Source organism: Genypterus blacodes, unplaced genomic scaffold (assembly GCF_046128005.1).
Source record: "Genypterus blacodes isolate CSIRO-AG114 ecotype Tasmania unplaced genomic scaffold, CSIRO-AGI_Gbla_v1 ptg000022l_1, whole genome shotgun sequence".
Lineage (NCBI taxonomy): Eukaryota > Metazoa > Chordata > Actinopteri > Ophidiiformes > Ophidiidae > Genypterus > Genypterus blacodes.
This window is the reverse complement of record NW_027466835.1, coordinates 1,637,576-1,662,438: the sequence shown is the minus strand read 5'-3', so window position 1 is coordinate 1,662,438 and position 24,863 is coordinate 1,637,576. Positions and strand designations below refer to the sequence as shown.

Below are 24,863 nucleotides of genomic sequence, written 5' to 3'. Positions count from 1 at the left end.
GAGAGGGGCACGTGACTGGCAGACAGGCTGTTTACCATTGAAGCAATCGACACGATTCATATTAACAACATTGATACAGGAACACACGGCGCCGACATGTTCTCCATTGTCCCTGTAGGTATAACATCATCTGCTCAAGTTAACATGAGGCTCGGTTGCACCAAACGCATCGAGGCACGTATCCATGTCTCAGGTCAGTCGTTGTCTTAAAGCGCTCATTTGATTTCACCTAAATATGAGTTTCCCCCCTATAAATACACAGATTTCCATAAACGCTGTAATCTTGCACTAATAAACTGGTGCACAGTCGAATTGATTTTAGCATTTAAATGATTATGACAGCACGCTTCTCATGCCCAGTTAATACAATATAATTACATAATTATAACACTGCAAAGAACCTCGCACCCCTCTTACATTGTTTACCTGTACAACCTTTGATTATTGCGTAACATCTGTTATAATATATGGTGGAATGTCGCAGGTTCTCCAGTAGGCGGCAGGAAATCGCTATAATAGTGTCCTTGGTCGCTGGTACATGAAAGTAAACGACATGTATTTTATTAAGGATTACTGCTAGATAGATGTTAAGATTTTGCGTGTTGCTGTACTCATTTTATTCATTTACTGTTAAAGATTCTGCAGTTTTTTGTGTTTTTTTTTGTGTTTTATCTTAAATGTTTTTCTGGAAAGGTCCTGTTGTCTCTGTTGCTGTTTATTGTGTTTTCCAACCAGATGTCAATTAATTTCTGACAAAACAAAATGACATTGACTCACATTTACTTGGTATCTATAATCCTGTATGTGCATAAGTATTCAAGCATTTAAGACATTTGGTGAAAAGAAACAACCAGTACAAAGCTCATCAAAACAGTTTGGCATTTAATGTTGGCTATTTGTCAAATGTACAGTATTTTTCATTTGTTCACGGACATGCCGGCAAAAAATCTGCCTTCCCTCCTAGTCTTATGTGAAACCAGCACAAGACATTTCCCCACAGTACTGCTGCAGATTCTAATGAATGACATGTGTGAAACTGAGGTGATGCTCATATTAAAGTCACATGACATTGGTTTGACACGTTTATGGTCGTTTCCACGTGGCTGTATTACTGAACACACACACAAAGACACAATATGCACTTCACTGGGTCCTGAAGGGTGTTACGCCTTCAAACATGTGAATGAAACATTTGTATTTGTCTGCAGTATGAGGATTCCTTTTATCAAAAATACCAATGTTGTGATTTTTCACATAGAAATGGTAAAGTGTGGGCATTGTTTTAATAGACTATGATGAAATCACAAAATCTCCTTAAATAAAATATGCTCTTACACCAAAGCATTACAAAAAGAAAATGATGCACAAATGATGCATGTATCAGAGAGGAGAATTATAAAATACAAAATACAAAAAGGAGGATTCAATCCTCTTGCTTTCAGACATTTTTCATTATAAAAACATGACTGCTGTGGCAACTGTGTTCAAAGTGCAATCTTGTATATTCAAGATTTTCTTAAAGAAAAAATATTTAACAAAAGCACTGATTGTACACAGACTGGCATCTAAAATGTCATCGACAACTCTATCATGCTCAATCAGCAGTACATTTAAAATAATAGAGGAAATGTTTTGCCTATTGATCATAAAACAAAGTATTTAAAGCAGGACAGTCAAGAGGCGGCGCTCTTTCCTTGTGAAAGCTCCACTGTCACAATTCAGGATGCCTGCTGCCATGACAGAATCACTATACTTTCATGTATAGACGTTTATGTGTTTCTTATTTAGTTCAGAAAGGAAAAAAAATTACCAGATACTTATAGCGCAGGAAGAAGAAATACTTTGAACAGTAACATTGAATTGTGAGCATAACCTTTATCTCAATTGAAAGCGAAGTGGTTTGTGAGCAACTTGCTCCAAGTTTGGGAAGGAAGCATCAGAAAGTGCTGAATCGATGCATTTGACTTCAATAAAATATGATTCCTAATAATAAAAACACGACAATCCCATTTTGTTTTTGTACCAACCTTACCAGCGGACACATATATCCTGTAGATTCCCTTACTGAGAAAACATTATCATAACATTACTGTGTTTTGGGGGATTTACTGTATATCTTCTTATATTTCAACTGCAGACCTCCTCAGTGATGCTGGACAGTGACAGTCCGCAGCTTTAAGGGTCTTCGATGTCCAGGAAATCCTTTTTGGGAGGCGCGGCTCCTCTGTACCAGGCACAAGAGCTATCACTCCTCTTGATACAAGCAAAGTGTTTGGCCTGGTCTCCGCTGACTTTCCTCTCAATCACCCAGTCTGTCCACAGGCACTCCTGCGGGGTGCTGATCATACACGGGATGGAGCTGCAGTGAGTAATCTGAGGACCCGGGAAAGAGAAGAGACAAGACATCAGGCACTGCAGTTACAACGTGGTTTAACAAAACATTTACACTCTAATCTCCTTTAATTTAGAGACTCTGAGCATTGTACCTTGCAGTCGCAGCCCATTTCGTAGCGCTGGGTCAGACTCTTCTTCTGGGTGGCGGTCATGTCGTCCCAGGGCTCAATGAAGTCGCACAGTGTGATGTGCATGGTGCCGTCGGCCTCCAGTTTGCCTGTGAGCCAGCGAGAGAATAAGCGTGTAAGTACAGTTTACTTTAGGTAATTTTATCTAACCGCTGTAGCTACTAATCACTGCTCAAATAAGGCTTTGGGATAAAGTCATACACCGTGTAATCTTACTCTCTTTCTCCTTCCTTCCTTCCTTTTTCACCTTTGCTCCTATCTTCCTTGTTCCTTCTTTCCCTCCGTCCTTTCTATTTCAACTTTATTCTTGAGCCAAACATATAAAGACCTCCTTTAACCTGACAGCACTAGCCTCCACAGCGAGTACGTTTTGATTCAGATGCTGAAGCACATTTATATGTATTTAAATAGACCTCTGAATGGGACACGGTGAGGAATAGCGGGATGCGTGTGTGTGGTTTCGGGCGCTGGGTTTCACCTGTGATGAGATACTCCTTCCTGCCGTTTGTCACCAGGGTGGCTCCGCACACTGCAGAGGTGGGCGCGGTGTAGATGGCCTCGATGTCGTTGTCGGGACCTCTGAACATCTGACGAGAGAAAAACACAACCGTTCATATTCGTGTTCAAACAAAGCTTTCACACTGCGACTTGTAAAATGAGATCATTTACCTTAATCTGCTTGATGTCATACTTCATCCGCTTGATCGGGTTACCATAGATGTCGTTGCCAGCGTCAACTTCTTCTACTCCCATGACCCTTGCCCTGATCGCTGGGAAAGAAGAAGAAAGAACCTCATTTACATTCGGTTTATTTGAAGACAAACTTTCAAGACCACATGTTATTGTCAGTTTAATCTCAAGCGGATCAGTTTTCGTCTCTGTCCGATCTCGGCCCTGCCCACGTTTGGCACGTCGGAGGTTGGCCGCAGTGCATTGCTGTGGCTTGGAGCTCAGGCGTTTGCTGCTGCCAGGTGCCGGGAAGACAGAGGCACATGAGTGTTTCATCAGCTGCAATCAGGAAGAGGAATGTGCGCTGCCTGCTCCCAGGCTCCTGGGCCGACACGGGAGGAAGCCAGTCAGCAGACTTTGAAAAAGCTGAACTAGAATGCTCCCCCGTGCCCCCGAGGCCTCTGCGCCGGCCCGTCCCCTTGTCTGGACAGAGGTGCTGACGTGCAAATCAGCTTCCCTCTCTCTCTCTTTCATGTGCGGCCTTTCTTCCTCTTCTTCTTCTGCTCCTCGGGACTCCGAGTTTCAGCTTCCAGATTCGGGAGGTTTGGATGTGGGGAAAAACAAAAAGGCTTCAAGTGGAAAAACATGATCGGAGCCATGAGAATGAGCGTTTGAGCTTTTCGCCAGGCCAAATACGGAGACAACAGAAATATGACTCACGCATTTCACATGCACTGCCTCGTTCATGTGACTCCCTTAGAATATCGACTGAATGCCACTAAAAGCGAAATACCTGTGGATTACTGCTTCCATCTGCGCGTCACATTCAAAAATCAAGCTTCTTACGCACAGGAGACAACATGGCTAATGTTAACCAGATGTTTTCTCTGCACTCCAGCACTCTCCTTTCCCAAGGGGGCAGCGACTGACTGACTGACCAGCCACCGCTCAGTTCATTCTACACCACCAAGGTATGAAGCTGTCAGCCATTATGTACCATAACGTGGTGACAGCGGCAGCTTAGAGAACATCTCCTTTTAAGGGTCGAAGGAGTCGACCATTAACAGAAAGAAAACAGGGGAAGTGTGGGGGGGCGGTGGTAGGGGGGGGATCAGATTTAGGAAATGGAGAGAGTGATGAGGATGGCTGCGTTCTGCACGCAGAGGAACGGAGGGGAGGATGGACAGGAATAGCTATCACGCCGAAGTTCAGCGCTCAACTGTGTCAAGAAAACATACAAGTTAATGGGGAGAAGAGGAGTGTGCAAGAGAGAGAAAGAGATAGAGAGAGCGGGAGAGAGAGAGAGAGAGAGCGGGAGAGAGGGGTGGGATTTAGTTTGTAGCCAGGAAAATGTGCAAAACACAGAGTTTTCCAAGCTGCATGCCTCTCTGTGCGCTTCAGAGCTGCTACTGACAAACATATTTGTACATGCATATATGCAAGCACACACACACACACACACAAACACACACACTCACACACTCACAGAGAGGCTGAGTGAGCACGGGTACTAAAAGACACAAACCACACGGAGAGATCGGCTGCGCGGGCCAGGATGATGTGTGTTTATAAATCACACACGGCACAGACGCACTGTGCTCGTGGCACTGAGGAAACTTTTCTGGCTCTGAAGCAGACTGGTGGTAATCCCCTTTCCCTGACTGTGCAGAATCACACACACATCACTTCTCCTATTGTAAAGTAGGTCAGATCCATATGAACAGCAACAGACGTGTGTGGTTCATGTGGCTTACACGTATAGAATTTGAGCAAATTGGCCCAATGCAACCCAGGAATGAAACCAAGGCAACAAGGCCTTAAACACAACTACGGTGATGTGTAATCTGATGCTTGATCTGAGCCATGTGACACACACTCAAGCTTGTACACACACATGATCACACCACATTAAACTGCTCTAACGTAACGCGATACAGATCCAAGTTACACACGTTTCACTTCTTCTCCACTGGGACTTCTGTTTATGATCCAGTGAGGAAACTCCAAATCTCAGGACCCGACGCTGTTATAACCCGATGCCACTGAAGCTCTCACGGTTACTGCCTGACGTGGTAAAACTGAAGAATGTATACAGTCTTTTAGCGGTTATGGTGTGTGTGTTTATGTAACTCAAACAGCTGTAGTGACTCTATAAACAATCTATACCTGCTCTGACAGGAAACGATGGCGTTTACTGGAAGAGGCTGACCAACGCCTAGAAAAAGAAACTTTAAAATAATGAACAAAAAAAAAACACCATCTCATTTTCTTGTTACACAAACAATAAACAAAACATTTGGTTTTAATATGGTCATGGCAGCATTTAAGAAAAAACAAAGAGAAGAGGGGAAGAGAGCAAACCCTTGTCATGTAATTGCAGCGCCTGGACACCAGTTTTCCCCTCAGCACAGCCGCACGGCGGTGAGGCCACCAAAGAGACAAACTAAAACTACAACTTCAAACTGACTCTGTCTTTTCCTTGTGGTCTCTTTTTGCTTGGGGGAGGACATAAAGTCGACCTGTGCACCCATTATGGTGAGTGTCTGACCCCCCACCCCCCTCCCCTGCAGCAGGACGGCACAGTTGGCACACACACACACACACACACACACACACAGCCCATGCAGCATATTAGCATCCGCGTGATGCTGAGCTCGGGCAGCTGTTGTGCAGCTTGCACACACGTTGGCTCTGTTTACACAGCTTGCGGGGCGTCTTTATACAAGAAGTCACGTTCAAGTCAGCTTTCTTTCTTTGGAGTTCCCCAAACGTTTAAGCTGCAACAGGTACAGGTACATTCTGCCCCGACTAAGCATCGTGAAGGAAACAGATCAGACAGGAAACAATGTCTGACGAGCGCAGCATTTGACCTGCATTCCTCTGCACAAGACCTGAGAGACAAGTTTCAAATTAAGAGAAAGGAATTGAGTTGTTTTGGTTCCTGCTCTGTCTTTCCCAAGACTGCTTCATCCAGGATCCTCAAAAAATGAGTCAAGACAGGACAGAATGGTCAACGAGGGCCAGCGGTTGGTTTGATGAAAATCTTCTCCTCTGCTGCTTTAATAACAGCAAATAGTACTGACTGTCTGTACTTATGAAACCTTAGCTGACGCAGCATCTGGGCTTCCCACAAAGTAGTGTGAGGCCAGAAAGACCATCTTCAAAGGAGGAAGCCCATTACTTACATAGTGACAACATCTGGACTCACTGTACATACTGTTGAATATTACAGCATGTTTATACTACTACTACATCTGTTTATTGATTTCTATTGACTCTATACACTCTCCCTTCTCTCTTGTTGTAGGTATGATACCTTCTATCCGTCTGTCTTTTACTTTGTATCATTGTGGAGAAAGAGAAAGTACAAAAAGAGTGTCAACAGTTTACTTGGTCAATAAACCTCAAATCGATCATTCATCCACACACACGATTTGGTCTTGGTTTGATCTTGACTAAGTCGTTAAGGCGAATGGTGATTGTTTGTGTTGGTAGGAGGGTCTCTCCATGGTGCTGAAGAAGAAGAACGTGACCTCACAGGGTTTGACGATGGAATCACTGTGAGAGGCAGAGTTGACTTTAGGTGTTTATATTTATAATTAGTGATATGTCAGCATTAGAGCCCGTGAATTACCAAATGATGCATAAACAACATCTGGAATGAATGTGTCATTATAAACACAAACTGTCACTCCGGCATAAACTGCAGAAGCTTTGAAGCTGAATTCAAACAGAACCCTCCAAGTTTCATACATTTCCTATCTCGTCATATTTGGGAAATTACATCTTTTAAAATAACCTCAATGAAAGCAGTTAAAGGAACTGGCAAAACATCAGTTTCCTTTACAGCAACGTCTTTGGCAGGATGATGTGGTTTCTCCATCCTCCAGAGCCGTGGAATCCAATAGTAAAGAGAAACCTTTGAATAAGCCAGCTTCTTCATACATACCACACGCTCAGCCAGCTCACAAGCAAGAAAAAAGACCCTCAGCAAACCCCAATTTAAATAGTGAGACAAGCCGCTCAGTGTTGTGACGCTCGTTAGCATAAGGTCAGTGTTGGAGGCAGCTACAAGTAGTGTTTTGTCACAAGAGTCCAAACTATCCACATGACCTTTGAGAAAGAGCTCCTCAGTGCCTCTCAGCAGCCTTTGAGGCTCTGCATCAAACGCCTCTCAGCCACTGAGGCAGAGGAGGAGTGAGTGTGTGATCAGGGATTTATCCACCCTGAACTTCACCTAAGAGGACTACATTTGTGCTTCTATTACATTATAATTACATTATAATATATTATACAGTTATTGTGGCATATGAGGCCAAACAAATGTTATGAAGGGAGGGAAGAAAATAAATACTAACAATAACACAGACATGGTGGTGGAGTAACTTACCCACGTCTGCGTTGCAGAAGGCCTGCTGTGGATGCGCCGGAGAGCAGCTGCAGGCTTCAGCGAAGTCCTCCAGCCTCCACACGAACAGGAGCACCAGCGTGACAAAACATCTCTTCATCGTCCAGCTCATCTTTCTTTCTTTCCTTTTTTCCGGGGGGAGTGAGGGCGGGGGACGGAAAGTAACTGACCAACTTTTTTACACGCACAGGTGTGGACGCGACAGGAGGAGGCGGCAAGGAGAGGCGCAGTCCGGCGGGCTTTGCGGAGAGAGAAGCTGTAGAGATGTGAGATGTCCCCGGTGCGGCGCGGCTGAAGGTCCCGTTGTCACAGTGAAAGATGCACAGCGCGTCAGAGAGAGTTCATTCCTGTAGCACAGACACACACACTCACGTCCACAACACACGTACACACTCTTACCAGATGTGTTTTGTATTGTCGTCAGGAGGAGCAGCCGGTATTTATCTCCACGGCCAGCGAGCGGCTCCGCCCCCGCCGAGCTCCCAGCCAGTGAGGAGGTCAGAGGCGCCTAAACCCTGCCAGCAGCCGCCCACACACCCACATCTACATCTACATCCATGTCTACAACTATATCTTCAACTACATCTATATCCATATCTTTATCCATGTCTATATCTATATCTATATCTATATCTATATCAACAACTACATTCCATATCTGCAACTACAACTACATCTATGTCTACATCAATATCTACATCAATATCTACAACTACAACTACAACTACAACTACATCTGCATCTATATCTGCATCTACATCTAGATCTATATCTACATCTTGAATATATCTATATCTATATCTATATCATTATCTATATCTATATCTATATCTATATCTATATCTATATCTTTTTCTTTTTCTTTTTCTTTATCTATATCTGTTTCTACATCCATATCTACAACTACATCTATAACTATAACAATAACAACATATACATATACATTTGTTTTTTGGACTTGATATTGATACTCACACACACACTCATTCACATTTTGGCACTTTAGTACACAGGCTATTTTACAGTGGAGCAGTAAATTTAATGAAGTTACACAGTGATAGCATAAATGGCAGCGCATGACTTGAATTTGGGGCAAAATATACATAAAGCTCAATGGTGTATAAGCAGTAGGGAAGGAAACATGTAATGTCCACATATGAGGACGCAGGGTCTCAGGAGGTTAAAACATTTACTTTTCTGTGGATCTTCCCGCTCATCGTTTGTAGGCGTCACTGGGTCATGTGATTTTCCCTGCAAGTCAGTCGTGTGCATTTCAGTTTCAGTAACCGTTAAAACCCACAGCACGTGAAAATACCGGAGGAAAAAAGAGGGGGGGTAAAGAGTAAGGGGGGGGGGGAATTACATCATCCCTTTAAATTTAATAGATTCAATCTGGTGGCGATTCCCCTGGCGTGAGCCGCCCGAATGCTCCTCCCTTCCGTAAAACAAACATTATGCTATAGTAGAATTCTTCCCTTGTTTTTCATCTCATAGTCAAGCACTAAAATGGACGTCTCTATCCGCTGGAAACTTCGCCATTCCGCCTCAGGAAACAGGGGGACGTCGAGAGTTTGGGTTTTGCGGCCTCCCATGTTGTTTCTGGCCCAAGACGGTGAGATCACAGGGAGGGCACGGTGTGTGTGATGATTAGTGCTGATGATGAATAATGGAGAGGTGCAGCTGAGAGAGAGAGAGAGAGAGAGAGAGAGAGAGGGGCTTGTATCTGCTGTGGTTGCTTCGCTCCCTGACATCATATTTGGCCACCAGCTGTCGGTCTGCTGGCCACTCTGGCAAATATTTCCACTCTTTTCCATAGTTTAGCATTTTTACTCGGCCGCTTTTCCACAGTTCTCCGTTTTCTCGGTGTCTATGTAAAAACAGGGAGAGTGGGAGAGAGGAGAGGAAAGTTACGCCCTCGTCTAATCGCACCATGCTTGCTTTTGTTTTTCACCGTTAGAGTAAGAATGCCAATAGGGAGATGAGGAAAATTCCCAAATTGTTAGGAATTTTGCAATAGCATGACTCGGCAAAGTGGAAGTTACCAAACACAAGGGGCACAAGGACAACAGCAGATGTTGGGCGTGGGAGTCGGGAGCAGAAATTAAGAAATGACAGGAAGTGACACATCCAAGACCAAATGAGTAGAAAGGCACTTCCATCTCTGTCTCTCTGCGGACCAAAAGGCATCTGAAGGAACAGCAGACGCCTTCTCCTGCACTCAACCCGCCACCCCCTTGTCAAAACCCTCGCCTTCCTTTGCGCTGACATACTGACTGATGTGGTGGACCCTTGCTCAGATCCAGGCCATGTCCCCAGCTCCTGGGCGGTAGACACACACACACACACACACACACACACACACACACACACACACACACACACACACTCCACCGCCCACCTCGCCTGATGGGCTTTGATAGAACACCAGCAGGGTATCTGGGCCAACGTGAAGAATGTGAGGAATTTGGCACAGAACGTGTTGGATTTTGCTTTATGAGTATAGTACAACAAATAAACAAGCAAAATAATACAACTAGTGAGCCAGGTTCCCAGAGTAACAGACCAAAATTCCCTAAAATGACGTTGTAGTAGTTTTTCAATGTGGCATGCAGGTGACAAGTTATTAGTCACTGTGATTCTGTAATTGGGGTATTTATCTGGAATCCTCTACAATGACTTAGGTATTGCTTAATATACATACGAGCAGGGAATATCATTTGACGATAACCTTTCAAAAAATCCAACTTATCCGTCAAGACAGAGCGAAAATGTGAAAAGCGAGAATTTCCCACACTTGCAGAAGCCAGTTTTCCTTCCCAGTCCAGATCTGTATTATTGTATCAACATTTGGTTTTCATTTGTTGAAGGAGGTTGGATTTGTCAAAGTGCAATGTAAGCACCCCCCCCCCCCCCCCCCCCCCTGTGTACATTACCCACTACAAACGCCAAAGAGGGGCTCGGGCATGGTCGAAGCCTCCATACCCCTAAATTACAGACTTGCAAGGCCAGGAATACTCTGGGAAGGAAGTGCCCGGCAAGATAGAAAAAGAGGGTCTCATTGTGGGAAGTGTGGGTGCTGTGGCACTGACCCACATCCTCTGACTCCCCCCCCCCAACCCCCCACCCCCCTCCTGCAAACACACATCCCACACGGGGAGGGAGAATGGCTGGATTGCTTTTCCACCTTCTATCCCCCCTCACCGCCTGACCTCTCCCTCCTCCACACCAGCTTTGTTTTGAAGTGACCCAGCCGCCGCGGCCCACAGACACTTCCCACATTTTCCATTCATCAGTGCAGCTACTCACATTTTTATTGGTGATAATGTGAGACAGTGAATCTGTGTTTTCACTGCAGAGCGACGGAGGTGGAAAACATCTGTCGGAAAAAGCATAAAAATGGCCTCAGAGCTTAAGGGGTCAAATGTTCTGCACTTCCCAAAGCGTGAGGTCACGACCAGATCCTGAGTCAGGGTGAGTCTGGTTAACGTTCACGATGCGCCCTCCGTGACGTCTGGGGGCTTCACCGCGATTGCTGTAATCGTGAGTACGTTGTCTGGCGTGTTCGCGGGAGGAACTCTCACTTTTACGGAACTGAATCTCACTGATCTTATGACCCTCACACTCATTTCCTCCGCTGCACCGCCCAGAGCATGTGTGTGAGGGTGGACATGATGTAAAACCTGAACAGAGAGATTGTGTTGAGCAATCACATGCATATTTCTACACTGTGGCTGTGAGCACGCATGCGTTCACAAATATGATCTAACTCCTGAAATCCATGAATTCTACTCTAGATTGTTGTAAATATGTGTGTTTTACAAAGATGTCAGACATTCAATGCTGAATTTGTGGAAATGGTGGTGCTTCTGTGAACAATGAACAAGTCAACAACTCCATTCACAAACACACACACACACATACACTCACATATTGACACATTATGTGATGATTTGATGAGGAATTTACCACATTGATGAGGAATTTACCACATTCTTTCACTGTAATCCTTCTTTTTTATGTCTTGTCGGGATTATGTAGACTCAGTGATCACTCATATTTCAACCTTTGAGCCATTTTGTGAAGACATCAGGTGTTTTTTTAATCATTTTAAGAAGGGCTAATGTGAAATTCAAAAGCTAAAGTACTGTAGTAGTAGCAGAAATTCACAAGGGGTTAAATGAGAAAATAAGTGTCATGACTTGTGGTTCACAATTAGTTGGAATTTGAGTTGTACGTTTATAAGAATACACATACGTAACACACCATTACTCACAGCCCAACAAGTGTGATGCTGAAGTATTGCGCAATACCTGACCTTTCCCTTCTGGAGAATGCTTTATTTTACGTAAACAGCCTGTAAATAAATTACACATAGCACACACACGCACACACACACACACACACACACACACACTCTCACCCTGGATCACCATTCCTGACCGCGAGTGTGGACGAGTCATCTTTAAATTGAGCACAATGCTGATGTAATCGCAGCCTTCCATCAATCGTCTCTTATCTAACGATGCGTAGGTTCGGCCGCAGACCAAACACCTTTGAATCACACCGTGTTACAGGTTGCTGCGTTTCGCCCGCCCGCCCCGGCACGTTTGTTTGCCCGTTGAAAAGTGTGACTGTCAACTGAGTGAGGCACAAGTGCGGGAAGACAGTGACAGACAAAGACAGTGCGGAGTCTGTCTCGAAGTCTGTTACGGAAGATTTCATGATTCATCAAGGGTTTCAAGCGCGGGGGCTCTCAATCTCTCTTCAAGTTCATCTGATTGTGTTGAATAAATAACAAATACAGTGGAAGTGTGTTGCTCACATTTGAACTATATGATGTACTGATGAATACACAAGAGAGCAACAACAACAAAGTAGCTTTACTGTATTTAGGTGAACAAAGCTACAGTTCAGTGACATTTACTATTCTAGTAGTTTCATGATACTGGATCCAAAGCTTCATTTCACATGTTTGGATCACTGCTGTTAACATCTGGACCTGACTGCTCTCAACCTCTGGAGAGATCAGGCTTATACGTGTGAGAGTGTGACCTTGACCTCCCAGGATCAGAAGGTTTCAAGCACCCAGAGCGGGGCGAGGTTGCTGGAAACGACTGTAATCCCGTATTTCTGTCGCTCCTTTGAGGGACAAAGCGGGCGGGTGGTTTGAAATAAAGGTGCCGACACAACACACTGTAACATGATGCTGATAAGTGTTTATTTCATTTGCCATTACAGAAGAGCTTTGAAGGGACAATTGATTTGAATTGACCCTCTGCTGGGTCTCACACATACTTGGGTCTCACTACAAACTGGTAGGTGTAGCGGCCATCGGGACACGGATAGGTCAGAGCCTGGGTACCATTGAGGTAAATGTAAGCCGTGTCTGACTTGAAGTCCTGAACATGACAGATGTACTTGTCCTGGCACTTCAGCAGGAGGAGGTTCTTGAAGGTGACGTTGCCCTGGTACTGGTTGCCGTAGCTTTGGGTGCTCGCCATCCTGCACACGTGGCGCGACTGACTCGTAAACGCACTGGCCTCCCAGTTGATCAGTGTGTTCTTAAAGATCAGGCTGTTGTGCACAGGTGTGGTGAATGTCGTACGCAAGTCGAGGTGTCTTGAAGAAGGATACTCATAATTAGGATTATAATAGTAAGGAGGATAGCCTTGCTCACGCCGCATGTAGAATGGCTTGACTGTCGGAGTTGGATTAGATTGAGGGTTTGTGGCAATAACAGCGCTCCATGGGTCGGCCGTGTAGATCCTGGGCTGGTAATCTTTGTCTTCTGCCTTGAATGTATGTTTGCGCTTAACATCACTGAAAAGCAGAACATTAAATTGCAGGGCTTTTATTATTTGATCACGGAAGAGGTCCTTATGAGTCTCGTAGAGTGCAAAGGTGAACTCCAACTCGTACAGTTTCTCAGCAGAGAACATTGGGAAACGAATGAAGCTCAACAGCTCCGCCTGCTCCTCCAAGCGGGTCAGGATTCCTTTCTGTGTGATCCAGCGATCCACAGACTGAAGCAGGAAAGCCTCGTCTGGCAGAACCAGGTCTGAGCGGGACAGAAGGGCCCTGAGGAGCTTGGCGGAGAGGTTGCCCCAAGCCGGGGACGAGGTCAGATTTTGATAGTTCCAGGCCAGGAACTGCATGCAGTTTTCCTGGAGGACCAAGTCTTCTGTTTCCACTGCGTACTCATAGAGGGACAACTGTGTGTAGAAGGAGGCGTCTTCAGGGAGGATTTGGGTGAACAGCCGGCCTGTGTCCTCCATCAGCTGCTTCAACCCAAACTTTGAAGCCATCCAGTGGAGGCACTGTGCGGAGGAGGAGGTCACATCCAGCTTGCGTGTATAAAGGTACCTACCAAGAACCAGAATGTCAGACGAGAGTTTGAATTCCACCGATTACAACAAAAACGGATGTAACTTGGTACACCAGCAAGTTCAAAGTTCAAAGCACCACTATCCTCACATTTATATCTCTTTTATTTCAAGTGGTTCTGCTGCGTGTGTCTCCCACCCACTTACCTGACGAAGGAGGAGAAATGCGGCAGGCAAGACTGGCTGACTTGAACAGAGATGTTGTTAGTCTCCTCTGAGACTTCGAAGCCGAATTGTAAGATGATCAGTTTGTGTGCACAGATTGCCGTCTCTGCCATCGCCATGGTCCCGTCCTCCCGTCGAGCCCCGGCAGGACTCTGGACCAGGATCTGGATGTCACAGCCTGCGCCGCTATCAAATAGTTGGCCTAGGCTCTCTGACAGGTAATGACTGTGGTCCAGGGAGTGTGTCCTGTTGTCATCGCCACTTTCTATCAACAGAGGAAGAGAGTGAGGAATTGGCATTACATAAAGTCTGGAAAAGGGAATGGGAGCAAATTGTTACAGTTTGGGTAAACATTGGAATTGAAAATGAGAGTGGACAGAGGCCATTTTATGAATCACATGTCTTTGTCTACTGGTTTAGTAAACCATCGGGTCACGTGCGATGCCTAAAAAAGGACATTTGCCTGTTTCACAAGCGATTGCAACATCCTCTTTGTGCGAGCAGTCAGTTACACCCCAGCCTTGGAAATAACATCTGGTCAGAGCCCTCTCGGTGCCATTACAGCTGATGTCATCCAGCCAGATGGGCTCAGGGGCTGAGAAAGAACGGAGACAGGGTGCGTCAAAGTGCGACCTCGACCATTCACGGCACAGAAGACACTACATGAATTTACATCACTACTACAATCAACCAGCGCTCTCTCTCTCTCTCTCCCCTGCACATTAAAGGTGTGTTCCTCAGACTGTATATGAATTTGTAAAAGTAAACAGCATGCACCTTGAGACTTTCATGTTATACACAGTTAGAGAAGTACCAGGAAAATACTTTGAACTTTGAATCACAGCTCTGCAATGTTTTGACTGCACTGCCCCCTGGTGGTGTGCAGTCAGAAGGAGCGAGCACCTTGTTGGTAACGTGTTGTGAGCGCAGCCGCTTTGACTCCTGGGAAATGCAGCTGGCGACACACCACCTGAGCATCGGCCATGTCCCATCCGTCGTCACACACCGTGCCCCATTGCCCAGCGTGGAAGACCTCCACGCGTCCCTCTGAGGGCTTCGAGGAGCCGAACAGGCGCACATCACCCTCCTGTTGCTCTGTGGCCAGGCCGGGGTCAACTATCTGCTCTGCACACACACACACACACACACACACACACACACACACACACACACACACACACACACACACACATAGTTTGATATACTGTAGATTTGACTCGATGACATGTCGGATTTGTGCTAAAACGTTTGGTTTGCAGGAGGTTTCTGGTCTGAGATGAGCTCTGGGCGACTCACTGAATAACTTCAGATTGAGACATTCACTCTCATGGACCTGAAGGAGCAGCAAGAGCCACACACACTGTGCGATCGGGTTCGGGTGGAACCGCATTCTAAACCGTCAGCTTGAGACAAACAAACAAACAACTCAAAGTGAAAGAGGCCATTTGAGAAAACACTGACATCATCACTCTGCATGCTTTATATGTTTATATATGCTGTGAATGGTCGTTAGCTTAACTGATACCTTTATTTAACTATGTTTGCTGTTAGTTAACTTTATAATGAAGTTTGCAAAATGTTATAAAGAGAAACTGGAAAATAAATGAAACTAAACAACAATACATTCCCGAATCAAGGTCAAGCTTATGATGTCTAACGATGAAGTATTACATATAATAAAGCCACATTACCTTCTCCCCTCCAAATATGAGGTCTTATAGCTCAAACGTCTCTGATCTTCTCGTGATCTCTGTAACAAACCTCTTTCCGAACTGGGCTCCGATCTATACCTCTGTCTCTTCCTAAAGTTTCATTTTCCAGAAAAGCAGAAACGCGGGTTGTTGCGCAATCTGTCTGGGCCTGTGGGATCTTGTCTGAGTTCAATGTCAAACCGTCGTTCTCCTTATTTGTTTGTCAGCTCTCACATCGCAGAAGAAACACACACACACACACACACACAATAGTGATCAGGATTTTTACTCAAGTCAAGCCACAAAAAGTTTGCATACGATTCCCATTGTTCCGCTACAAAATTCCTTCAAATTGCGTTGCGACGTGTGAAAACGGAACTTTTGTGATTCTATTGAAAACGTGTACGTCGTCATATCGGTTGACACAAAGCAAAGAAACCCTTTTGACCTTGATTTTTTTTTTGTCGAGTGTTCAGTATGTGCATGAAAAATGTATACTTTTGAAAAACAATAATAAAATCACAGTCTGCTTGATCAAAATTTAGTACATTCATTATAAGAAAGGCTACAGTACTTCTGAGGGCCACGTTTTGGGCGCCTGCGAAAGGAGAGACGGGCAGGAGACCGCGCTGCCGTTCCTCATTCTGATTGGTTGGAACAGGCTCAGCACCCCGCAAAACCGGATCGTACTTCAGTCTCTTGAAGGAGAACTCTTTAAGGGGCCTTTTCACAATGTCAGTGAGGAAGCGGTGATTCGTTCCGGCGGTGACTGGATTGTAAACAACGCAGACCCACAGTGCAGCAGCCTTAAGAGGGGTCAAAGTTCGCTCCCATCTCTCTAAATGAACTCCAAACCCTCGTATTTCACATCCCCAATTTTAGTCTCGGGTAAAAGGATGCGTCCGTCTACAGTGAAGGCCATGATGTACGTGGCGATGTTCCCGCCGTCTTCCTCCGACTTGAGCGCCAGGATGATCTGGTCGTCCGTGTTGGGGACGAACTTGAAGGAGGAGAAGCCGTGAGTGGGGTTGAGCGGCCCCACGCGACTTACGACAATGTCTTTGAAGTCCGGCGTGCAGCTCAGGACCAGGTTGGTGGCCCGGCGCTCGTCCGCCGTCTCCTCGTAGCGCTCGCTGCTGGCGCGGCGAGGGAGGAAGAACCAACGCTGCAGGGTGTCGCTCCACGCTGCCGACTCGTGGATAAGGTAACCTGGGAGACACGACAGGAAGTTCAGAACAGGAATCAAAACTGAACGGCAGACGTAGGCGAGCGTGACCGTTTGATTAGTTTAGGGTTTACGTCCTCACCTGGAGGCTCGATTCCTGCCGCGGTCTTCAACGATTTGTACTTGGGGACCCAGTTCTCGTGAAGAACGTCCCCTCTGTATCCCACCACTTTCACCCACTCGGGGTTGTTGTTGACAAACTCTCCTGCGGTGGTTGTCCACTCCTTCCCCAGACCGCCCACATACAGGTGCTCGTCCTTCACTGCCAGCCACTCAGCTTTGAACCCTGTCAAGAGAGACGTTTACAAGTAAAGCCACGCCTCAATCCTACAACGACAGCGTGTTGGTAACCAGGGTAGCACCCACCTTTGGCAACGCTGCCGTCGCCATCCGGCAAGATGACCCAGGGGACGGCTTTGTCACCGTCGATGTGATAGACGATGCCCGTCCTGTCGTCCACAGTGTAGAGCTTCCCGTTGAACACCACCAGCTCCGACAGCTCCATTCCCCTTCCTTTCTCGGCCAGGTGGCTCTCTAGCACCACCCGGTGTGGATCCCACTCCACTGCCACCTCGTCTCCACTCTGAGACACCAACAGGTAGCCTCGCCGCATGTAGCTGATCCACGTTAGCTTCTTTTCGCTTCGAGAGTTTGTGTCCAGGTCGGAAATGGCGGCAATGCGGTATCGGGTACCTTTGGCGGTGCGCTCTGGAGGACTGAGGGGGTACGTGTCGTTGTAACGGGACTCAGACTGTCTGGTGTCAGAGTGGCTGGCTCTAAAGCGCGAACTGTAAGGGTTGGCGTGCAAGCCTGGGTTCAAGTGCATGAGGAGCAGCAGCAGCAAGGCGAAGGCCACAACCACCGCCACTATAGACTTCCATTTAAGGCGGAAACGAGGGTCAGTGGGGTTGGCCATGGAAGCCAACATGGGAAGGCCTCCGACAGAGATGTGCAGCGGGTTCATAGATTCATTCTGCTCCGGTCCAGGGCAGCCTAGGAGAGCAGGCATGGAGGGTAAACAGGGCCTGGAGGGAGCTAGAGAGAGAGAGAGAGAGAGAGAGATGGATTTAAGAGCCCGTCAAAGTTCAAAGTCCAAGTACATTTAGTTGCCGTGCTATCAAATGGTAATATCTACATTTCCCCTCAGATATGAAGCTGAGGTGGACGGCTCAGAGTCACAGATGCACAGAGTCACAGATGCACAGAGTCACAGAGCCACAGAGAAACAACGCCACAAAGTCTAGCAGGGATTACCCGTTCTACCTGCTCACTTTGTTTATAAGCAAATGAGTTGACAGGTAAAGCAACATATTGGAATGCTGAGCCATCCAGAGAGATGAAGGCCTGATGCTAGAATTCAGATGGAGGCCAACTGACAGCAAATGTACAACATGTGACAATAAGAAGAAGGAAACAAAGACCTTATTAGAAAAGTTACCTGAGTGCAAATTAACGACTTAGACGTCTTCTAATGATCACGCAGAATGTGACGCTGAATGCATTTAGACAAAGATGACATCGATGCCACTCACATACTTTCCATAAAGCCGCTCTCTGCCTCCACAACGAACCTTTAGTCCAGACAGCAAGCAGACAAAACAAAGCTGGCAGGTTTCATCCCCAGCCTGTTATAATCTGTGTCAATTCTTCCGTAAACGTATCCAAGAGCTCACGCAAGACTGAACTCTGTCCAACCCTTAGGTGGAACGAGATAAAGGAAGTAATCTGAGTTACGCAACTATACGGTGGCCACAACTGTTTCGGTGTCAACGTGGAGAGTGGGAGGGGCCATGATCAAGCAGGTCAACCGGACAATGGCTTCAAACAGGTAAATCCGGAAACGCACGACCAGGCAGGAGATGCGGAAACAAGCCATTGTATCACAACCACGTCACACACAGACGGTGCTGCAGTTAAGTCTTTAAATACACATTAACACCCAACAGTTCCTTTTGAGTTTTTCATTTTATTTTACAAAGGCGGGCCAGGACGGGGTGGTGTGACTGTGGGGTTGTGTGACTGTGGGGTTGTGTGGGGTTTCTGGGTGGCATGTCCTCTCTTTGTTTTTTTCTGTTTCTCTCCTCTCTCTTAATGACATCATTGCAATTCCAATCTACTTGTACTCCATCTGAGGGTCTTCGTATAAAGTTTAACAACAATAGTAGTGATAATACCACCTCCCTTCTTTCTCTCCCTCTCCTCTTTCTATATAAGAAATGATCTCCAAAATATCCTACAACTGTAGGCGCAATGTCAATGTACAATGCCTGCTTCAAATAAAAAAATAAAAAAATGCATTAACCTGTTGTTGACAATAAAGACAACAAGTTAAGGAGTATATACTTGAAAGTTAATGTACAATTGCACTAATATGTTCCTCAAACCCTCAAACAGTTGATTCAACGTCATCATTTTAAGGTCATATACCTCTATATGAGGTCATTCTGGGGGTTTATGGCAGGCATGTAGTCATGGACGCTTTCTCTCCACCTCCTCATGCTGCACACCAGGACTCAGCAGAGTCAAACTTCTACACACTAACTAACCTTACATCCACATTCCAGTGACCCTAAACTCGTCCTGAGGAGCTGCACAGTCTGTGGCAGGCGGCCGGGGCGGCCCTCACCTCCGCTGAAAGGCTCTTTCATAAGAGGGCCCCGAGCCAAACAGCAGGGCCTTAGAGCTGCAACATCTGGGTGCTGTCTGCACTATGAGGCTCACAAACTGGTCTTTGGTCTACACCAACAAGTGGCAGAAGCTAATTACATGAAAGGAGCTATTGTTTTATACGGCTAAAGATGAATATAGCAACAACAGTCAGAGTATTCATGTATTGCCATTAAGTTGTTTGTTGGAGCTCAATAATTGACTCTGTGCTCTAAAGTACTTAAGATCTCACACTGACATTCTAAGAGAGTTTAACATTTGGACATGTTAACATTTGTAATCATGACAATTTTGTCATGAAACAATTACACACAAAGAAGGAAATTGACTTAATTGTTTATGTGCAGCTGTTTCCACATACTGACCCCACACAACATGACCTCATGCAACCCAATTCACATCAACAGAAACGAATTTCAAAATAAAAGAATCTCTGAGCTCCTCCGCTGAGTGTGTAGATGAGTTGAGCAGGCCTACCCCTTTGCCTCCTTCTTCCAGAACGCCGGACCATCGCAAGACCCCCCATCCAGCACACACACACACACGCCGCTACACTCACTTCTGAGCTGCACAACCTCTTTCTATCACATTGTTTGCATTGTAGCCATGACTAAGGGCTTTAACAATCCTTGTGAACTTTAACTAGACATGAGGGGCGTTATTATCAAGTCCAAAGGGGCAATCGTGGCACGCTACTACCAGAAGACATGGTGTCTCACTCAGGCGTTGGTTTAAGGTTAGCCATTACTACAGGCACTGATCAGTCACCTGCACAAAAGTCAGCGGCCAACTTATCTGGCCAAAATGAAGAACAATCCAAGAGGAAACAAACACGCATTCCTGTGATGTAGCCGGCGCTGTTGGAGAGGCCAGAGGTCAAGAGCAGGGGTGACCAACTACTCAGTTGGCATGGAAACGAAGGAAAGTGTGTAAATGACACTAATTACATAATAATACATCTGCTTCAAAGGGAGCAGATGAAGGAGAACCATAAATAGCTGAGACAGCTGGAGGGCTCTGCATGTTGAGGACCCCTGAACAGATGTTCATCTCACAACAAGTAGATAATATAGCCTTTAATGTGTATAAATATGTCAAAAACAATGATCTACTATTTTACTATTGGTATTTCACGTTGGCTGTGGACCCTGGGAATCCTCTCAAAGGCACCTGGTGGTCTTTGAACGTCACTTTGGAAATCAACAATAGAAAAAGGAAGCAAAGTAAGAGCCAAAGTCCAGCATGATGGGACTGAGTAACGTGTGTGCGTGCGTGTGTGTGTGACAGCGGCTCAGAGGTTAATCGTCGCATGCTGGATGAACGTGAGGGCTGCCATCACAAATCGGTCAGCCGCTAGTCGAAACGCCTCCAAACGGACCGTTCGCTCGGTACTTCGGTACTCACGGTGACGTTACGCCTCCACCTGTGACTATGGCGACGGTTGAAGTCGGGACGTCATTGTTATTCCTTCCTTTTTCTTCTTCGCCTCTTTCTCCTCCGCTGGCTCTCATCGGCAAACAGAGACCGATCGATACTTCCTGTATGAGTGGTGACGTCACAAGGAGAGGCGCTTGTCTAGTGGTGCCTTCATGAGCTGTGGGACATATGTGCGGTGTAAACAAAGGCGGAAGGGATCATATTTTTAAACGTTGTTTCCTCTTAGTTCGGATTTTATATTTCGCAGCAGAATGTTGAATATCGCCGTACAAGTGCGACTTGAATACGATCACAATTATTTTTTGTAGTTTTGAATCCATTTTTATGACTTCTTATCTCAGAGTAAGGAGGATAAATGATTAATAATTGTTGCGCAAATGCAGCCAAATACAATTACATCCATATGCCGGGAATCGAACCCGATGACAGTTTGTCCACTGAAGCATTAATAATCCAGACTGCGTACAAATGTAAACTGCTCACAGGAAGAAAATATCATTGTGCAAGGAGAATAGTTGCGTAGTCACACGGATCCTTGTGTTTGTAGTTTGTATTTAGGAGGTGTGTTTACTTTTAGATTTTGAACCAACTGAAAATGTGACCAAAGATATAGGAAATGATGTCTATAAGCCTCCAACATCTTGGTCTGCTTGCATTGAAAATAATTTGCTTCCTGTTACGGTTTGTTTGTATGCATCGGTGTTTTCCGCTGTTATGTTCAAAGAGTGTTGCAGTTTATATATTAATAGATTAGCTCGTGATTAATCCTCGCGCCAGATAGTTTACATGACGTTTGAGGAAGTTTAGGGGTTTTCCACCAGCTTAGACGATGATGATGATGATGATGATGATGAGCTCTGCACACACAAGCTCTTCAAAGACACTGACCCTTTGTTATGACGTGGAGTCATGTATGTGCACCTCCAGTCGTCAGTTTGTTTGAGCTTCGGCTGAAACAATGCGATCAGCATGACCTCATCCCCTCACTTCACCAACTCCTCCACATCCTTCTGCACCATCACAATGCAAATATTTGCCAAGGGAGCAAACTGCTGCACAATGTCGAGTCCCAAGTGTAGCTAAGGGTGACCTATGAAAAGAGGACTGCTTTTTTTTTTTTTTTTTTTTTTAAACATGAACAGTTTTTAATTTGGCAAACAGCATCATACTGTGAAATACAGAACACTGTACAAGGCACTTTTACTAGGAAGTCTTAGATTGTAAAGTATCCAATAACATCTCCACATCGATGACTGACAATCAAATCCTGGGTTATGGGTTGAATGTATTAAATGTGAACATTGCTATGATTGGAGTCAAGAAGGCACATCTAATCTCTGCAGAGGTAGCAGGTATGAATGTATGGTTGAGCATTGGCTACCTTAATACAACATTTAAAAAAAAAAAAACAATACAGCCTTATATACATCAAAATGTATTCATATCAAAATTAAAACACATCAATCGTCTTAAATCTGATATGTGCAACAAATGGCCCCCAAGAAACTAGTTCATGTTTTTCAGTGCACAAAAGCCATCTTCAGTGGTTGATTGTAAAAGCTAGAGCAATACAGTAGTTACCATGGGAACCTTTTCAATGCACCCGATGATTAAATAATACAAATTTGTAGTTTTAGATCAAGCATTTTTGAGAAGGTGGATTCCTAATCTATGGCTGCCAAATCTTTGTAGATTAATTTAAAAATGAAAGCATTCATTTGCTTAGTTAAGACTGTTCAATTAAAAAACAGTCCATTGTCCATTTTAGCCACGCAAAGCATTCGAAAACACTATAAACAAAAACAAACAGACAAAAAGGGCACATAAATAAAACTTATTTTGGCATGACCGTCTCTTACCAAGTGACACTCTGCACCAGACTCAAACTAAAAGTGCGCCCTGCGGTATGCAAAAGGAAAAAGCAGTACTGAGTGTGAAAAATAGTCCAAACTGTAAATGAACCATCAGCACACATCTTCATTAAAAAGAAACATCCCACGGCGGCAGCTTCTTCTTCCTCAACCTTATCTCTGGTCCTTCAGTAAGCTGGAGGTTGGTAGTCTCCAGCAGGGGCCTCGGTGTTGGTGAAAGGTGACTGCTGGTACCCTGCTGGGCCGCTGCCCGCATACGGAGCAGCTGGGTACGGAGTGGTGTTGTCATTGGCCGGGTCTCTGTAGTCCTGATCAAAGTCACTGACGCCTTGGCTATATCTCCCATAGGCAAAGAACGTCAGCACACCCTGATGGAGAGAAGCGGGGCACAGGTGCGGCATTAACATTTACACCTCTCCTAGGTACAATCTCACAGAATGTCTGAAGAGAAGCTTATCAAGTCCTTCTGCAAGTCAAACACTGGATTGGCAGGGAAGGTGCTGAGAGACTCACCCAGGTGATGACGGAGAAGAAGGAGAAGGCCACGACAGCGCGGGCAGCATCAGCAACAGAAGCGCCCTCCACAGTCTTGGACCACTGGTTGGCCAGGAGACAGAAGCAGACGAACCACAGGAAAGCCCAAACTCCTGCAAAGATGAAACAAACAAACCCATAGAACAGGGTTAACACGTCCTGATTGTGACGCAAGCCTGGTGACAAAACTATTTCTTTCTCTCACTTGTTCACCAACTTTCATAGCTTAGATTTCTGACTTACCTGAGAATCCTAAATCTCCCAGGACGATGTATTTCCTCTCTCTGGCATTGCTGATCTGTGGGAAGTAAGCGTCCAGGATGAGGAAGACGACACATGCCAGGAAGGCCAGGATGCCGATGCCCACCGCGTAGCTGCAGGCTGATTCGTTGTGGTTGAACATGCAGTGCCCGATGTTCTCCTTGGGCTCGTTCACGTAACCTTCCGCTGTGATCGTAGCGAACACTACGATGGAAAACAGCTGCAAAAGAAAGAAAGAGGAGAAACACGTGGTTCAGAACTTCATACGTGCAGATATGGAGATCACATGCCTCACATCACAAGAGCCCGGCTGAGGTACAAGCACAACCGCAGTAAACAAGTCAGGTTCCTCAACGAAAACGACAGCCACAGTTGGACAAGTTTCAATTTGTGGCGTAACACTGTGAAACTGCACACCCTTCCAATTCCAGAACGCAGTGACGATCAAGGATACGGCGGAGGTGAACTGGTTCGTGCGGTGACACAGCACTACCTGCCTGCGCTAGCTTACGTTAGCCACCATCAACAAGTGCGAAACAAAGTTCACTTCTGTTTCCACTTTATTAAAGGTTACAATCTAACGTCCAGCAAACAGTTTGTCACGCGTTCGCAGCGCTAAAACGCTGAATATTCGCCCCCTCAATCGGTTTGCTGGAAGTTCCATTGCACAGCTGTTACACCAAAGTGACAGCGCGCTTCAGCTACGGCGGCTAAACTGCGGCCGCGTCACGTCTCACTCACCCAGGCCAGGAAGCGAAGGATGGTCTGCGGCTGCTTCACGAAGGCCGCCACGTCAAACGCCCCTCCGGCCAGAGAGGATCCATACGCGCCGCTCTGCATGTTTTTTAATCCTTGAGCTTCGCCGTCCCGTATCGGGGTTCCTGTCCGAGTCTTCCTCGTCACCGGGACACTTTCGCTTCAAGTTCCTGAAAACTTTTCAAAGCACCGCCCCTCCAGTGTTGCCTTCGCTGCGCCTCGTAAAGCGAAACACCCAGCGAAGCACTCACACTGGAACAGACTCCAAAATAAA

The 24,863-nt window shown here is 45.8% G+C and overlaps 4 protein-coding genes across 8 annotated transcripts; all 4 read right to left on the bottom strand.

Annotated features, from left to right (window-relative positions):
• Positions 1-864: 864 nt before the first annotated feature.
• On the bottom strand, positions 865-7,998 carry LOC142992319 (metalloproteinase inhibitor 2-like). Its single transcript, XM_076142688.1, has 5 exons — positions 7,582-7,998; positions 3,192-3,292; positions 3,001-3,109; positions 2,487-2,611; positions 865-2,373 (listed from the first exon to the last, which is right to left on the bottom strand). Exons 1-5 carry the CDS (start codon positions 7,709-7,711, stop codon positions 2,176-2,178), a joined length of 663 nt encoding a protein of 220 aa, XP_075998803.1. The 5' UTR covers positions 7,712-7,998; the 3' UTR covers positions 865-2,175.
• A 4,800-nt stretch (positions 7,999-12,798) lies between these two features.
• On the bottom strand, positions 12,799-15,991 carry LOC142992450 (galectin-3-binding protein A-like). Its single transcript, XM_076142887.1, has 6 exons — positions 15,839-15,991; positions 15,444-15,550; positions 15,051-15,272; positions 14,611-14,742; positions 14,130-14,412; positions 12,799-13,962 (listed from the first exon to the last, which is right to left on the bottom strand). The coding sequence occupies exons 2-6, from the start codon at positions 15,535-15,537 to the stop codon at positions 12,885-12,887; spliced, it is 1,809 nt and encodes a 602-aa protein (XP_075999002.1). The 5' UTR covers positions 15,538-15,550; positions 15,839-15,991; the 3' UTR covers positions 12,799-12,884.
• A 125-nt stretch (positions 15,992-16,116) lies between these two features.
• On the bottom strand, positions 16,117-21,269 carry cant1a (calcium activated nucleotidase 1a). 5 transcript variants are annotated; one of them, XM_076142891.1, is made up of 4 exons: positions 21,135-21,269; positions 17,430-18,098; positions 17,146-17,349; positions 16,117-17,047 (listed from the first exon to the last, which is right to left on the bottom strand). In XM_076142891.1, exons 2-4 carry the CDS (start codon positions 18,070-18,072, stop codon positions 16,677-16,679), a joined length of 1,218 nt encoding a protein of 405 aa, XP_075999006.1. In that variant the 5' UTR covers positions 18,073-18,098; positions 21,135-21,269; the 3' UTR covers positions 16,117-16,676. The 5 variants fall into 5 exon arrangements, with proteins under 5 accessions (XP_075999006.1, XP_075999003.1, XP_075999005.1 ...); XM_076142888.1 differs by lacking the exon at positions 21,135-21,269 and adding an exon at positions 20,208-20,560; XM_076142890.1 differs by lacking the exon at positions 21,135-21,269 and adding an exon at positions 18,600-19,288.
• A 1,055-nt stretch (positions 21,270-22,324) lies between these two features.
• Positions 22,325-24,772, bottom strand: syngr2a (synaptogyrin 2a). Its single transcript, XM_076143157.1, has 4 exons — positions 24,575-24,772; positions 23,816-24,053; positions 23,552-23,685; positions 22,325-23,406 (listed from the first exon to the last, which is right to left on the bottom strand). Exons 1-4 carry the CDS (start codon positions 24,671-24,673, stop codon positions 23,206-23,208), a joined length of 672 nt encoding a protein of 223 aa, XP_075999272.1. The 5' UTR covers positions 24,674-24,772; the 3' UTR covers positions 22,325-23,205.
• Between the last annotated feature and the right edge of the window lie 91 nt (positions 24,773-24,863).

Bases quoted from the DNA above. Each gene is read 5' to 3' on its own strand.
- LOC142992319 (XM_076142688.1), bottom strand. From the start codon at position 7,711: ATGAGCTGGACGATGAAGAGATGTTTTGTCACGCTGGTGCTCCTGTTC. The intron at 3,293-7,581 runs GTAAGTTACTCC...CTTCTTTCCCAG, and splicing joins CTTCTGCAACGCAGACGTGG to CGATCAGGGCAAGGGTCATG. The intron at 2,374-2,486 runs GTACAATGCTCA...CCGGGTCCTCAG, and splicing joins AAATGGGCTGCGACTGCAAG to ATTACTCACTGCAGCTCCAT.
- cant1a (XM_076142888.1), bottom strand. From the start codon at position 20,256: ATGGGGGGTCTTGCGATGGTCCGGCGTTCTGGAAGAAGGAGGCAAAGG. The intron at 18,099-20,207 runs GTAGGCCTGCTC...CTCTCTCTCTAG, and splicing joins TGGAAGAAGGAGGCAAAGGG to CTCCCTCCAGGCCCTGTTTA. The intron at 17,350-17,429 runs GTGGGTGCTACC...CTCTCTTGACAG, and splicing joins CGACGGCAGCGTTGCCAAAG to GGTTCAAAGCTGAGTGGCTG.
- LOC142992450 (XM_076142887.1), bottom strand. From the start codon at position 15,537: ATGCGGTTCCACCCGAACCCGATCGCACAGTGTGTGTGGCTCTTGCTG. The intron at 15,273-15,443 runs GTGAGTCGCCCA...GTGTGTGTGCAG, and splicing joins TCTCAATCTGAAGTTATTCA to AGCAGATAGTTGACCCCGGC. The intron at 13,963-14,129 runs GTAAGTGGGTGG...GGTTCTTGGTAG, and splicing joins CATTTCTCCTCCTTCGTCAG to GTACCTTTATACACGCAAGC.
- syngr2a (XM_076143157.1), bottom strand. From the start codon at position 24,673: ATGCAGAGCGGCGCGTATGGATCCTCTCTGGCCGGAGGGGCGTTTGAC. The intron at 24,054-24,574 runs GTGAGTGAGACG...TTTCTTTTGCAG, and splicing joins TCCTTCGCTTCCTGGCCTGG to CTGTTTTCCATCGTAGTGTT. The intron at 23,407-23,551 runs GTGAGTCTCTCA...TCTCTCCATCAG, and splicing joins TCTTCTCCGTCATCACCTGG to GGTGTGCTGACGTTCTTTGC.